This window comes from Rhamphochromis sp. 'chilingali' (assembly GCF_963969265.1).
Source record: "Rhamphochromis sp. 'chilingali' genome assembly, chromosome: 4".
NCBI lineage: Eukaryota > Metazoa > Chordata > Actinopteri > Cichliformes > Cichlidae > Rhamphochromis > Rhamphochromis sp. 'chilingali'.
The window spans coordinates 14,082,237-14,098,326 of NC_137948.1; the positions used below are offsets into that span (position 1 = coordinate 14,082,237).

The 16,090-nt window shown below is 38.0% G+C and overlaps 1 protein-coding gene across 1 annotated transcript; it reads left to right on the top strand.

The window, feature by feature from the left end:
• The first annotated feature begins 7,675 nt into the window (after window positions 1-7,675).
• Window positions 7,676-15,084, top strand: psmd12 (proteasome 26S subunit, non-ATPase 12). Its single transcript, XM_080880168.1, has 11 exons — window positions 7,676-7,880; window positions 8,270-8,329; window positions 8,750-8,878; window positions 9,323-9,430; window positions 9,798-9,902; window positions 10,087-10,236; window positions 10,399-10,533; window positions 11,400-11,512; window positions 12,855-13,029; window positions 13,659-13,736; window positions 13,874-15,084. Exons 1-11 carry the CDS (start codon window positions 7,773-7,775, stop codon window positions 14,081-14,083), a joined length of 1,371 nt encoding a protein of 456 aa, XP_080736294.1. The 5' UTR covers window positions 7,676-7,772; the 3' UTR covers window positions 14,084-15,084.
• Window positions 15,085-16,090: the final 1,006 nt, after the last annotated feature.

Here is a 16,090-nt window from a genome sequence, read left to right on the forward strand (position 1 = left end):
TTTATATTTTTAAAGAAAAAGAAAAAAGTGATTATTCAAGATTTAGTGGATTACATTTTATTTCCATTAAATAAAAACCTGCTTTAAAGTTTAGGGTGCGATTATTTAAGCTATTATTTTGAAAAAGCTAATTCACCGGATGTGGCATTGCCTTTTGCATGCTGGCTGCACAGCTTTCTGTTGGGGATGCCACAAGAAGTAAAAAGCTAAACTGCTGACGAGTAAAGCTGAAGGCTTCTTAAAGCAGCGTTTGTTAAGCAGCCTTCAGCTTGTAGGCAGTAAAACTGCGGTTTAAACGAGTCCTTCAGTCAGATGAGAACGAGGCCCTCTGCAACCCCCTCCGCCCCCCGGACACAAACACTCACACTTGTAAAAACAGCTCGCAGGGGTATCGGAAAATGTAAGCACTTAGCAGCAGTCTAGGCCCCCCTTCTTTCCTCTGCTTGGCGGGTTGAAATACGAAGCGGCTTGCTGGAAACATCGGTCTGCTCAACCACAGCACAGGAAACATCAGCTCACTGCTGCACTCCCCCCAACCTCCTCTCACACGTCTACATAGTGCTTTTGCTTCTCGATCAAAGACGCATTTAGCACATATGCACACAGACCACTGAGAGTGAGCTATAAAGAGTTTTAGATAGTTTCAGCAGGGTGAGTATGATGGGAACATTTTGAGAGGATCAGACACTACAGCATTTTAAAATGAGTTAGGGGTTATGCTGTGTACTGCGTTCTTAGTCCAGATGGCTTCAGATAAGATAAGATAAGATAAGATAGAACTTTATTAATCCCTCGGGTGGGTTCCTCTGGGAAATTCGATTTCCAAAAAAGCACAGCACCGACAGAAGTTACAGAGTTATACACACACACATATATATATAAATACAGAGACAATATAAATAAAATATACGAAGGGGATAAATAGAATAAATAGGAATAAAAATAAAAATACAAGTGAATTGCACATTTCAAGTATTGAGTCTATTGCACTGTTGACTATTTACAAAAGTATTGCACAAAAGGTATTGCACAGTGAGGTGAAGAGGCACTACAGCTTAGTTGTTCCCTCCTTTGTCCTCCTGTTTCCCCTCCCTCTCCCCTCCAGAGAGGAGTTAAACAGTTTGATGGCGTGTGGGACAAAGGAGTTTTTAAGTCTGTTAATTCTTGTCTTTGGGAGAAGCAACCTGTCACTGAACAGACTCTTCTGGTTGTTAATGGCCGTGTGCAGAGGATGCCTGGCATTGTCCATAATGTCCATCAGTTTCTTTAATGTCCTTTTCTCTGCCACTGTCACCAGAGTGTCCAGCTTCATGCCGACCACAGAGCTAGCCCTCCTGATCAGTTTCTCCAGCCTGGATGAGTCCTTCTTTGCTGTGCTGCTCCCCCAGCACACCACAGCATAGAAAAGTACTCCAGCAACCACCGACTGGTAAAACATCCTCAGGAGCTTCCTGCAGATGTTAAAAGACCTCAGCCTCCTGAGGAAGTACAGTCGGCTTTGGGCTTTTTTATACAGGTGCTCTGTGTTGCATGACCAGTCCAGTTTATTGTCCACCCACAGCCCGAGGTACTTGTTGACCACCTCCACCTCCTCCCCCTCTATCTGAACCGGCAGTGGACCTGCTCTAGACCTCCCGAAGTCCACAACCAGTTCCTTAGTCTTTGAGGTGTTGAGTTGCAGGTGGTTTGTGTGACTCCATGCGACAAAGTTCCTCACCAGACTTCTGTACTCCTCTTCCTGATCATCCCAGATACACCCCATGATGGCTGTGTCGTCTGCAAACTTCTGAATGTGATAGCTGGAGAGGAACTAAGGAGAAGCTAAATACAAGGGTTATGGTTCATTTGTTGTTTTCAGTAGGACCATCACGATACCTGAGAGCCAAGACAGCAAACATGTGTCCTATAAACTGCAGCTACTAATGTTGGCCTTTCAGTGGGATGTAAACGAACTGTACAGTTTGCACAATTCACCCATTAAAAACACACAGGTTTCACAACATATCTGAAGAGAGGAAGTCAGGATTGTTAACTCACTTGACCAAACATTTGGCCTAAAGGATCTGGGAACTATTATTATACTGTTCCATAACCTTCATTTATTATTTTAACATTGACAGCCAGTGCCCTCTTTTAACACACGCACAGATCTTTGTCTCATCCTAAGTAAGGGTTGAAGGGAAAAACTTTGCAAGACCTTCAGAATATTGGTGCTAATATTTCTGACTCCAGTAGAGTTCAGTAAGTACCTTCTGGTACTTGTATAACACTCTGTATTTGTAATTGGATTTCTGTAGTTTGTGAGTTCCTTTTGAAAACAAGACATTTTGTCAGTGACAGTAATGCTGCTGTCCATTAGTGTCAGCTACGCCTGCTAGAATCCGCCATACTTTAACACAGAGAATAAATTCAAATAGATGTCGTACATTATTTTAAAAAAAATGTTACAGCATTGTAAGAATATAAAAAAATTGCAAATGTGACCAGTTTGTGCATGACTGTGGCCTCGTTAATGTTAAAGTACAGATCACACACCTAATAGCTAAAACATTTAATGCTCTTAAAGGCATTGCTTTAAGAGCTCTGAATGGTTTAGGACCAAAATACATCAATGACCTCCTGACCCAGTATGAACCATCCAGATCCCTCAGGTCATCTGGATCCGGTCTTTTATCAGTTCCCAGAGTCAGAACCAGACACGGAGAAGCTGCATTCAGCTTTTATGCTCCTTATATCTGGAACAAACTCCCAGAAAGCCTCAGATCAGCTGAAACACTCAGTTTATTTAAATCCAGGTTGAAGACTCACCTGTTCTCAGCTGCATTTGAATAAAGCACCAAATCCACACTTTAAGCTTAAATTTCAAAACTTACATTTAACTACTGATTTTATCTACTGTTCTGATTTTATCTGTTTTGATTTTATATACTGTTGTTTGTTTGTTTGTTTGTTTGTTTGTTTGTTAATTAGTTAGTTAGTTTATTTGCTTGTTTTATTCAATTTTAAATCATGCTTTTTATTTGTTCTTGTTTCTAATGTCTCTGTAAAGCACTTTGAATCACCTTGTTGTTGAATTGTGCTATACAAATAAACTTGCCTTGCCTTGCCTTACAGGGATACATTATTAAGTGATCAGTTAACATTAACTCAAAATATCTGGTGGCACAGTTGCTACAGAAGAGCTATATGAAAACAAGCATCATGTAATGTGAGTTTCCTCACAGCAATGTAAGTTTTTACACCATATATTGGGAATAACAAACGATAACTTTAACACAAAGCTTGAGCTCCTCATCAACTCAACTCATCTTTCTTAATAAACTTAACTGAATGAAGATTCAAGTGATTAACATTGATTCAAAACACTTTTTTGAGAGAAATGTTTACAGTTTTCCTTGTTGTGTTCTAGTTAATGGTCTAACATTAAGTAGCACCATTTTACTTGGGCCTTATGAACAAAATGAGTCACATTTTCAAAGAAAGAACTTGCATAATACAGCACTCAAGAAAATTAACCCCGCTGGCACAGCAATAAAGCATGCGCCACTTCTTTGTGAACCTCGGGAAGCTGCAAATATTAATTTAAGTGCTAAATTTACCTGAGCTTGCACTGAAAAGAACGTCTTATAAAATACACCGTGATTCAATGTAACTGTGTTCACATATTTGGCTTTCAAACAGCCCAGTAAGGTAAAGGATTATTAAACCCAAAGCACAGAAACACATCCACGGCTGCTATATTAATAATGGATTGCATTGACATAGTTTATTTCGAGACCCTCAAAGCGCTTTACAACTCCACTATTCATTCACTCTCACACACTGGTGGTAGGCATAGCTGGCCTGGGGCAGACTGACAGAAGCGAGGCTGCTATGTCACGCCATCGGCCCCTCTGGCCATCACTAGTAGACGGTAGGTGAAGTGTCTTGCCCGAGGACACAACGACCAAGACAAACAGTGCTGGGGATCGAACCGGCAACCTTCCAGTTACAAGATGAGCTTCCCAACCCCCTGAACCACGGTCCACAGTACTATAGTACACTAAATTGAATTTAATCATTGCTGTATTCGAATTCTGTTACCACTCCAGAGATGCATGGGTGGTATTGTTTTTTTTTTTTTTTATGGATTTCAAAGGGGAATACCAAAAATGTGCTTCATGCCTCCATTAAAAAGAAGCCTAAGATACAACTGTGCAACCGTTTTATAGCCATGTCCTGGGTAAATATGACATTCTTTTAAATGCCTCAAAACCATATGATAAGACATGTCTTAAGACAGGTCCTAAGATATCACAACACACATTCATTGCATGAAGCACAGTCACACAAAGGTTTCATTCATTAGTCAGTGACACATAAAACAAGGAAGAGCTTCTTAAAATCCAAAGACTGTATTTAATTTCTGACAGTCTGTGTTTATCTTAAACACACACACACACACACACACACACACACACACACACACACACACACACACACACACACACACCCCCCCGGCTGTCGAACAGTGATGGTCTTTCGCGTAACTACTTGACCTAAAGACGGCCCAAAAATTTCAATAACGTCTGTGTTGATTAGAAAAGAGATAAGCGCTCGATGTCATCTGATCTACAGATGACATCAGGCGCTGCATTATTAACACAAAAATAAATAAATAAAAATGTGAGCTTGGAAAAAAGGCAAACCCCTGTTGAACCTTTTAGCAGAAAATCACAACTTAACTTAAATTTTGAAATGCATCTGTTTAGAATGTATAAATAGCACAAAACCCATAAGGTTTTAATTGTGTTTCACTGGAAGTGAAAATAGCAAGAAAATTCTAGAAGTGTATAACCACTGCAAATATTAAAAGTTGTCCTCACTTCTGTGTTAGAAAAAAATCATCATAATGTCTATTTATAATTATCAGTATTATTTTAATAAGAATTAACAGTTAGAGCACAAATTTTACTCACTGCAAACTAGTCTGTGCATTCAAAGCAGTGGCAGGAAAACTTGCGTGTGTGGGATTTGGACGTTTCCAAGACATTTAAATGGCAGCACAGGTGCTTTTATAATCTTATGATCCCTCTAAAACTCTCTTTTGATCTCTGTTTTAATCTCAGTTCAGGTTGTTTTGAATTTGCTTACTTTTACAGGTTTTCTTATATTTTGGGTATTTGTGCCTGCAGGTTCACAACAACAGAATAGTTTTACTGACCATTTAAAAGGCTTCCGACTGCAAGTTACACTTTAATTACACAATTCAAGAACCTCACATCCACAGCCAGTTTAGAATCACCAATTAGCCTTACGTGTATGTCTTTGGTCTTTAGTAGGAAGCCAGAGTAACCACAGGACACCCACTTGAAGTACACTGGAGCATGCCACCCCATTTCAGAGCCTTTCAGTACCTTTGTCAATGCGCCCTCTGGCCTCTGTATGGGCTCTGTTCTTCATGTGCACCACATATGATCACTTCTGCTGTTTTACTGTTACAGTGTTTAGAGAATCTCCCACGATCCTTTAAAGACCAGCAGATGCCTGTCTCTGTGGGATCGTGGGCAAGTATGGTGGGAATACAGTTCTCATTACAGTGTCAAGGTACCCACTGAACTCTGTAATCACTGTCCTATAAAAATTATACACAGGCATACCGTCTAAAGTTTCACAGTTTCAAGATTCCTTAAAAATACAATTTTCCTTGATTTGACCCACACTGTTGGATCTAAAATCCTTCTCAGTAGATAACGATGAACTCTGATCCACAAAAATATTTTGCACTTGTACAACAGTATGAAATGTTAAAATCGTCAAATGTCTGGCTAAAATAATGACATTTACGACATTTTTGTTGCTGACTGTACTGATGATCACAATAATGATGAGACCATCTGAAGCTCAATCTCACGCTGAGCTCTTCCTGATGGTTTTGAAGTCTGGAAAGTATGCTGAGATTGTTTTTATGCCTTCGCAATCAGAGTTCTTGTTCCATATTTGATCTTTCTCTCAACAGAGCCGAGTCATGTTCAGTTTACCAGGCCTCCGAGGTCTATGCTGACTGAGCCTGCCCGGGGATCAAACTGATTCTAGTTCAGGGCTTAGGGGCTTTCTCTGCCAGGAGGAAGAAAATCACTGACCCACATTGGCTCTATTTACTGGGAGCCTTTCAAAGCACACATCAACGCACACATTAAAAGGACACCTCCTGGTGGACTGCTGCAATTACACGATGTGTTCATTCAATCAAATCCTGTCCATTCACAAAGTTCTTCACTCACCTTGACCATTTGATTGATGATTGCCAAGCACGTGAGGCACGTTTATTCTGTGAATGGTAAAATAATGTGTCTGTTCCATTTCAGTCTTCACCACCGACATGATTTCCACTATTATTCTTTAAAGTATGGCTTCTTATTTCCTCTAAGCTATGTGGTCAGTGGTGATTCCACCAAAACGCTCAACCATTACTCTTAGCCTTGTCACCATTATAGTCCTCGTGTCTAAGAGCAAATTAAGTAAAATATATGAACAGCAATGTAAAACAGCATAGTCTTACTGCCACAGGAGTGTTTTTTTGTTTGTTTTTTTGTTTGATTGATTGTTTTGCTTTGTTTTTACTGTGGAGGGAAAGCCATACCAGGCAGTTCATATCCACTATACTTTTTTCACTTGATGCCAGCGGCGGACAGATATGGCAGTCTCTTTCAGTCGGCCACATAACAAATATACTGAGCATGTCAAACATATATGAGCAGGCTTTTTGCAATATCTATGAAATAAAGACTGATTAGTTTTACTAGTATGTATGCCAATATGTGAGTATGTTCTTCAGTTAAAGCAACAGCAAGCAGCTCATCATAAGGAACTATTCAATCACATGAAGCCAAATATTTAAACGGTAACAATAAGGTTTTAATGGAGCGTCCGGAATAAGTAATTAGTGCAGCGACAGGTCGCCTACACCCAACTACACCATACAAACACTTATGTCCCAATTTAAGCACGTTTGGCTTCATCATTAATGTAATAAACTCGAACTCACTCAAGATGTTATTTTGCGGTTTGCTTTGAGTAATGAATTGAGCTATAAAATGGTGAATCAGCACATCCTGCTGGTGATGCATGGTTATATCGTCTTTTTTAATGTCAAAAGAACAGCTTAGACAGATTAAAATGACCGTCTGAGTAAACGTATTTGAATTTAAATTGTATTATTAATATTATTCCGAGAAGGTCGTTGGTCTAAATCTAATCTGGTGCCTTTCTGTGTAGTGTTTACATGTTTTTTCTGGGTACTCTGTCCTCCTCCTTCAGGCATGGGTTTAAGCTAATTGTTGACTCTAATTTGACCATAGGTGTTAATGTCTGGCTCTATATATAATATTAACACTGGGGCAGACTGGTCACCTGTCCACGAGTCCCTAAAATCTATTATTAAGGAAACTTTTATTCATTTATTTATTGTATTCTGTCTCTGTAACTAACATAAATAGATTCGTATCCATTCTTCTGAACTTTAGTCAAAGACTAAAAGATTCCACTCAACGTCAGACTCTTTAAATTATTTAACTATAAACTTACTGACCAACGATCAGGGAAAATCAGGATTTTACCAGGTCTGCCTGACAAATACCGGGGTCCATAGTCGGTCCTTCAGGCGCCTCGGACAGAAGTTTAGTTCTCGACTTTGATTGGTCGCTTTCGCAGCATCGTTCGTTTGACAAGTAAAACAGTGGTCCGCAGGAAAAGAAAGCTCCGTGCGCTATCTTCATTTGTACACTGCAAAGATGTCTGAGGAGCGATCTGAAAGATCCGATGGGAGGATTGTCAAGATGGAGATCGACTACAGTTCAACTGTAGACCAGCGTCTCCCGGAATGTGAAAAAATGGCTAAAGTAAGCGGGTTGTAAAAGAGGCCAGCGCCGGCTGAGTCATGGTGCAGCGAGATCAGTGTTAGCATTCAGACTAGCATCTAGCGTTACTGGCTTTGTCTGGATAGCTCTTATGACCAAATATACAGTAAATATACTTTACTTTGTAATTTGAGGATTTTTTTACTTCCATAAACTTCCAGTGTACTCTGTTTACACACACACGCAGGTATTTATTTGTTATTATACTCGCTAGCATGCTAGTATTCTTAGCGTTAGCTAAAACTTTAGCTAGTTTGCCAACCTGGAAAAGTGACTTAAACATTTTGCTGGTACAAAAGCAGGACTTACCTGTTGTCAGCTTACAGCAATAAATATATCTGACACTGTATTTGTGCATTCTTCTGTCGCAGGAGGGCAAGTTGCAGGAAGCTATCGAGAGCTTGTTATCATTGGAGAAGCAAACCAGAACAGTAAGTCGATGTACACTGTTGCAATTTGTGTTCTTGACCATTTAGCTGCAGAAATACATCTAAGAACTCGGGTCCGATGTGACAGTAACATAAATAATATAAATTGAGATTAAAACACATTCTTAAGTTAAAGTTGTTTTTCCATTCTCAAACTATTTGTAGATGTCAGATTCAGACCCAGTCTTTAATAGGTGCAGCTGATCATAGGAGTGTAAACGAATGGACACAGTTAACCAGAGAACAGTGTCGCATAATTCTCTTTGCAAAGTCTTTTTTATAAAACAGTAAAACTGAAAGATGTGTTGATGAAATAAATTAATTTTTCATGATTGCAATGTATATTGGTTAACATGTATTTTGTTGTTTTTGGTTTGTTTGCTTGTTTGTTTGTTTTTTAATCTGCCTTTAACCTTTGTGCAGGCATCAGACATGGTATCAACCTCCAGAATCCTTGTGGCTGTGGTTCAGATGTGTTATGAAGCCAAGGACTGGGATGCACTCAATGAAAACATCATGCTACTCACCAAACGGAGGAGTCAGCTCAAACAGGTTACATACCTCTTTTGTCTTGATTCCTGTTTTGTATCAATTCTGTCCTAAAACATTCTTCTGAATCTACAGTCTTAATACAGAAACATTTTATCATGCTTCTAAAGCCTTTTTTCAAATTGTATTACAATGTATAAATATATTGCTCAGTTACATGAGCAATCATAATTACTGGTCATGTAACTGTTTTTAATGAAAACATGCTGCAATGTTATCTATAGTGTAAGATCAGGATCTGTTTTGAAATGATTTCCTCTGAGGGGTAAAATGCTAAATACACTTTTTTGGAAAGTACCACTCCGACAAAATTTAGTCATGACAAGTCCTTAAATTCAGAGCTCTTTTAATAAGCTTAACTTAATAACCCACAACCATTCTTTGAAAGTTAATACAACCTGAATCTGTTAGTTGTTTTTGTTTATTTGTTTGTTTTTCCTCTATTAGGCTGTTGCCAAAATGGTCCAAGAATGCTACAAGTATGTGGATGCTGTGACTGATCTCACCATCAAGCTGAGGCTAATCGACACACTTCGCACTGTGACAGCTGGAAAGGTCTGGAATATATGTGATTTAATGTTGATATCTGAAAATTTGTATAGATTTGGAAAGCTATCAAAGAAGTTACAGCTAAATAATGAGAGATTAGGCTAGCTTAAGCATTGCAGGTTGAATACGGTCACAGTTACCTAAAATCTGAAAAGTGAATTTTTTTTGTAATCAATGAAATTCTTGAAAAATTCAGTTCAGTGAAAAACAGAATGAAAAATTCTTTTTTTTTTTTTCACATGCCTAAACTTCCAATCACAAATTAATGTGGTCTGGTTTACACACAACTATTTTGCAAATGTCTGTTGTCTGTTGAAGGCAGGTCATAGTAACTATTTGCTTAACTAACACTCTAAATTTGTCCACGTCACAGATCTATGTGGAGATCGAGCGTGCCAGGCTAACAAAGACCTTAGCTAATATCAAGGAGCAAAATGGAGAGGTCAAAGAGGCAGCTGCCATTCTTCAAGAATTACAGGTAAGGAACAGATGGTTTCAATTTTATACCTTCAAGATGACGAGGTCTGTGCAGTAGTTGTTGTTTCCTTATTGCTGTTGGGTGTATGGGGGAGATTTTATAATTTGTATGACTATAGTTTAAAAATACATAGATTAAGATTAAATAAATATTCCCATTCATTACTCACGCATGTTCTGATCAGGTGGAGACATATGGCTCAATGGAGAAAAAGGAGAAGGTGGAGTTTATATTGGAACAGATGAGGCTTTGCATTGCTGTCAAGGATTACATTCGTACCCAGATCATCAGCAAGAAGATAAACACCAAGTTTTTCCAAGAGGAGGGCACAGAGGTATGAAACAGACCAGGAACTGGGAATTAATTAATTAAAGATGGCAATGAAATATATTTTAATGTATTTTCATGGGTGGCATCTGTACCCTTTTGTATCAGTTTGGTAGGTTTTAGCTTCAAGGGCTGACCTAATCAAACTTTTTTCTCATGAACAACTCAGGAGCAGAAGTTGAAGTACTACAACCTGATGATTCAGGTGGACCAGCATGAGGGCTCCTACCTGTCCATCTGCAAACACTACAGGGCCATTTATGATACCCCTTGCATCTTGGAGGACAGCAGCAAGTGGCAACAGGTGTGTGTATATATGTATATATATATATATATATATTTACTGTCAAGAGTATAAAGGTTGTTTTAACGGATGTTTAACTTTGTGATTAGCAAATTCAGCTTGCTGACTTGTTTACAAATAATGACAGGGGTTTCCTGTAGAAAATGATACTGGGTTTTTTTGTGGTTTTGTTGTTTTTTGTAATATTTGCAGGTCTTAAAGTGAGATAAATACAACCTCAGATGAGCAATAACAGATGACGTATTGCATCATGTAATTATTTAACAAAAGTTAGTGTGTGTGTGTCTGGGGAGGGGGCACAAAACCCAGTACACGCACCCCAGTACGCCCTAAGATTCAATGGGTAGTAGAACTACTTTTGACAGGAATAACTTGAAGTAATAGTTTCTGTATAACTCAGTCTCTCACAGTGTTGTGGAGGAATCTCAGCCCCCAAAACTGCTTCAGATCACTAAGCTTTGTGGGCATTTGTTTATGCACAGCTCTCTTAAGGTCACCCTGCAGCATTTTAATCTGGACTGGACTTTGACTGGGCCATTGCAACACTTTGGCTGAAAAAAAAAAAGCGTCAATCTGTTATAGATTTGCTGGTGTCCTTGGAATCATTGTCCAGCAAACCATCCACCATTAAAGAGGTGATCGTGCTTGCTGATGATCAGTTAATCAAGTGTATTTGATTAACCTGACTAAATGTGTCCTAAAGTATTGGAGGGAGACGTTCTCTTAGTCCTGTTACAGAAATCTGTATTTATGTGTAACAGTTAATTAGGTCTTTTTTGTTTTTCCTTTTTTTTTTTTTTTTTCTTCCTGTATGTCTAGTTTGCTCGTTGCTTGTTGAATGCTGCAGCTACTTTTTTGTCTTTCAGGCCCTGAAGAGTGTGGTGCTCTATGTGATTCTTTCACCCTATGAGAACGAGCAGTCAGACCTTGTGCACAGAATCAGTGGAGACAAGAAACTGGAAGAAATCCCGAAATACAAGTGAGAAATAATTTTTGCTTCTTTTGGTGCTGCTGTACTCTAAAAAAGTAAGCTACAGATGTGTTGTGGCTAGATAATAGAAAAATACAAAGAAAACACAATATATGTTACAGTATAATGTAGCTTGCTACCTTTTCTCAATTACTATATGAATCTTTGTGGACAGTCCCACACACAGTGGGTATTTGCTATTTTAGCGAAGTTGCTAAATGTTTTTATCTCAAGAAAATGCTAAAAACTATTTAAAAATGTTGCTGTTTGCTGATGATGGTAATATTTTCTGCTCTGGTGATGATTTGCTGGCTTCACCTTATTTAAGCTATTGTGCAGAGGTCTGGGGCAATAACTACAAAAGTACATCACATCCACTGTTATTGTTTATTTATTTATTTATTTTAAAGGCAGTAATGATCATTTACAATTCAGGTTACAAGGACTTTATAAATTGACTATTTTTAAAGATTAAATGATTAAAATTTGTAGATCTTGTGAAATTCTGGACAGCACTTTTTTTTTTTTTTTAAGAGCAAAACATAATCAGCTACCAGGAAATATTCAAAGCATTTTTTTCTGAGAGAATGAAGTTATAATTTAAGGGGTTTTTGCAACTTCAAAACGGAAGGTGTATACTACCAGGAAAAGTTCTAGTTTGAGTGTGTGGAGTCAGACAGTTAAAGGTTGAATCAGTGTCCAAACATGAAGCAGGTCAAAAAGAGAGGTATGGTATGGATATGGTCCTCAAGAGATGTAAAGAAGGGGACAATGTTGAATTTCAGTGAATGTCTCTGGTTGTTACTTTGTGCTTATTTGGATTTTGTAATTAACATTCCCTAAGTGGAGTTACTTGGCTTTCATGTGCAGATGTGAACTTATGGAGTTGTAAATATAAGATGATCAGATTATTATTTTGTGTATTTCATTTTGTTTATATTCTGTGTTATTGGAAGTGTTTATAATGTTGTTGTTGTTGTTGTTGAGGTTTATAACAATAATTAAGTTGGTTAAATAGTAATCTTATGAAGGAAGAATGTGATTAAATAAGTGTGCACTTCTTCCCACTTATTTCAGATAAGTAAACTGAGTCAAAAAAAGAGGAGCAGTATTGTACTGTGTTTTGCTTCATTTTTCTTCTTTTGCCGTTGTTTTCCTACATAATTACGTAATCAAACAATCCAAACAAATCATCAAAACAATTCAAGGCAGTACTTTTTCCTAAGCTACTTGGGAGAGCTAACCACAGCAATGTTCACATATGTTGATACTGGGTGTGTACTCTCCGTAGCAAGGTGTAGATACAAGTTTTATTGGGAGGGGTTGTTAATAAATATTCTTCTTGTCCCAGGGACCTTCTGAAACAGTTCACTACCATGGAGTTAATGCGCTGGGCCTCCTTGGTGGAGGATTATGGGAAAGAGCTGAGAGACGGATCACCCAACAGCCCTGCAACAGATGTCTTCTCTTATACAGAGGAAGGGGAGAAAAGGTGGAAGGACCTGAAGAATAGAGTGGTCGAGCATGTAAGTCCTATTGTCGAGAGCAGGGGCTTCTCACTTGGAGTTTGAACACACAACTGTGACACTTTGTTAGACTTGTTTTAGTTTTGACGGTTTTCTGAGTGCTTTCTTAGTTTTAAACTTGTCAGTGGGTGACATGTTTTCCCCTCGTTTTTTACTAAAGTAAAGTAGTTGGCGGGACCATTCAAAACCTTTTTTTCTTATAATGAGCAAGAGACTGAGTTCAATTTAAATAGATACAAGGACTAATCCCAGAAGGTTGATTCTCTTCATCTGGACGTAGCGTTTTCAGTGGGAGAAACATTTTGTCAGTCATCCAAGTGACTTCTTCAGTCTCAGCTGACTGCAGGTTTCCCCAGCCTTATAAACACTACATTTGCACAATGACTGAATTTAACCCACTGAATGAACAATGGGCTGTGAGGTCAGTTCCTTGATCATTAATATGTAATAGGACTAAATGGAACACAATTGGACATACAATAGAAATACGATGGAGGCAACTGAGATAAAGATGAATCTGAAGCTTTATGCAGATTGAGTGGATAAACTGTCTGGCTCTTATATTTAGGTACATTGTATGTGCACTGATAACCGTGATATGATTTTCACGTGTTTTCTGCTGTCCCCAGAACATCCGAATAATGGCCAAATATTACACGAGAATCACAATGAAAAGGATGGCTAACCTTCTTGACCTCTCTGTTGATGTAAGTAAAACAATATAGCTAAATAACTCATTTAAATGTAGTTTTTGAGTGTAACTCGGAACTGCCGAGTTACACTCAAAAACTATAAATAAGAGGCACTAACCCAGGTCTCTCTCTCTCGTTAAATACTTTATCAGGAGTCGGAGGAGTTCCTCTCCAGCCTAGTTGTAAACAAGACCATCTACGCCAAGGTTGACCGGCTGGCTGGCATCATCAACTTTCAGCGGCCCAAAGACCCCAATGACCTGCTCAACGACTGGTCACACAAACTCAACTCACTTATGTCTCTGGTCAACAAGACCACACATCTCATTGCCAAGGAGGAAATGATTCATAATCTGCAGTGAAATGTTTATGTTTTGATTCATATTTTGTTTTTCCCTCTGTGGAAATGTTTTTGACTACACAGTATAATGGCAGCCTGTGAAAGCAATCTAATTCCAATGTGATAGAATTAGCAAAAAAAAGTCTTCAACACACATGAACATGCAAACACTTATCCTTTGCATCTCACTCTGGACTGGATATTCAAAGTGTTACACATTGCCATTTGATGTAATATATACAGTAGTTTAGCCTCTGTTTCTTTATAAAAACCTGGTTTTCAATGTACATCTAGCAATGTAAACAATAAACTTCTGACATTTGGTTAACAGTTATATATGTAGGTGTTATTGTAGCCTGACTTACATTGATTCTATTATGACAAACCATGAAAACATGAGTGCATAGTAGGTGATAAAAGGATTAATGTGAAAAACACCAAGGGCGTACAGCGCACAAAGTTCAATGAATAATATGTGCCGATGCTTTAATTACAATGGGTTATCCAGAGTGCAGATCCCTCTCTTCACTTTGATTTTAATCTCCACGGGGCCCAAAATGAAATGTTTGACACATTCATACACCACATAAAAAGATTTTTTCCACCAGCAGATATATTGACAAAGAAATTGTTGGCATCCAGTTGTGCACCAGTAAACACCACAGTAGGCATTTTGAGTGGTAATAGCACAAAAGCACAGGTAGAACTAATGACATTAAATGTGGCTCGGGATAATAAAATGTCAGGGGTGCCATAACAATGAGCTAGCATGCATAATAGCAGAATACTGGAACTTCTTATTTGAATGGAAAACTGCTTTTAATCATAGCAATTACCTCTGTGCTTTACTTACTATGTGTATGTGCCCTCATTTCTTGGCTTATGAGTGCGGAAAATACAATTTTAACTAGCTCAATTATATTTTCCCTCTTTTTTTATGTCCACAATGTAATGTGGCAAGTCAACATAAAGATTCAAATGTTATTATTGTGGATATTTTCAATACATCACAGTTTAATCTTACACACACCACTTATTGTTGTGTGTGTGGTCATTTCGGGTTTTTTAAATATGTTCTATGAAGCAAATGGATTAATTTTGGTCACCTCGAGGACTTGATTGGATTTATTAGAAACACCTCATCTGTGTCACAAAATCGGCTCATATCATTGTACATCCCTGAGAGTTATAAAAGGCTTGACTGGATGGATGAGGAAAAATACCTTTAGGTTAAGGGAAGATAAGTGACGTTCCTAAAATGTCATAAACTCAAAATGCTTTTTAGTTTTATACTAAATTTTTTAGTTTAATAAACATAATTTGATGCAGATTTCTTTTTTAAACCGTAATGCTACATTTCAGATTTTATATTTTCAGACATCCATCCATCCATCCATTCGCTTCCGCTTATCCTTTTCAGGGTCGCGGGGGGCGCTGGAGCCTATCCCAGCTATTTTCAGACATATAGGAGTCAATCCTACAGTTGTAGAACATTGTCTGTCCCACTCATGAATTTGAAAATATCTATAAGATATTAAAACATGCATTTGGGGGTTAATTATATCTGTCCTGGGACAAAATGTAAACCTAGTTGTTGATAAAGTGGTTCCAAAATTATTATTTAAAATATAAAATAACTCTTGAGAAACCCCTCCCCCAAAAGAAAATGGCATTTTTCTCTTATCACAACTTCTTAATAACCGAATTGCATGTCAAATACAACAATTAAAATGTTATAAACGCACTTTTTTGTTTTCATTTTGTTGGCATGTGTGTTACAATTGTTAAACAACTTTTTAAAACACCAGCATACTTTAAAGAAGAGTGATTGTATCCCAGGTCATTTGTTCAACTATGCCCATTTAGCCTGGAAAAGGAAAAGATAAAGTAGTTAGAAGGCGACAAAAAAGAAGTAATAAAGTAATATGAACAAGTCCTGTGATAATATTATGGATAGTCCAAAGGTCAGTTCTCTTTGGCAAATTTTGTATTTTTCCAATCTTTTCTGACTAGACTGTGTCACTCTAAC

Bases quoted from the DNA above. Each gene is read 5' to 3' on its own strand.
- psmd12 (XM_080880168.1), top strand. From the start codon at position 7,773: ATGTCTGAGGAGCGATCTGAAAGATCCGATGGGAGGATTGTCAAGATG. The intron at 13,030-13,658 runs GTAAGTCCTATT...TGCTGTCCCCAG, and splicing joins AGAATAGAGTGGTCGAGCAT to AACATCCGAATAATGGCCAA. The intron at 13,737-13,873 runs GTAAGTAAAACA...ATACTTTATCAG, and splicing joins TTCTTGACCTCTCTGTTGAT to GAGTCGGAGGAGTTCCTCTC.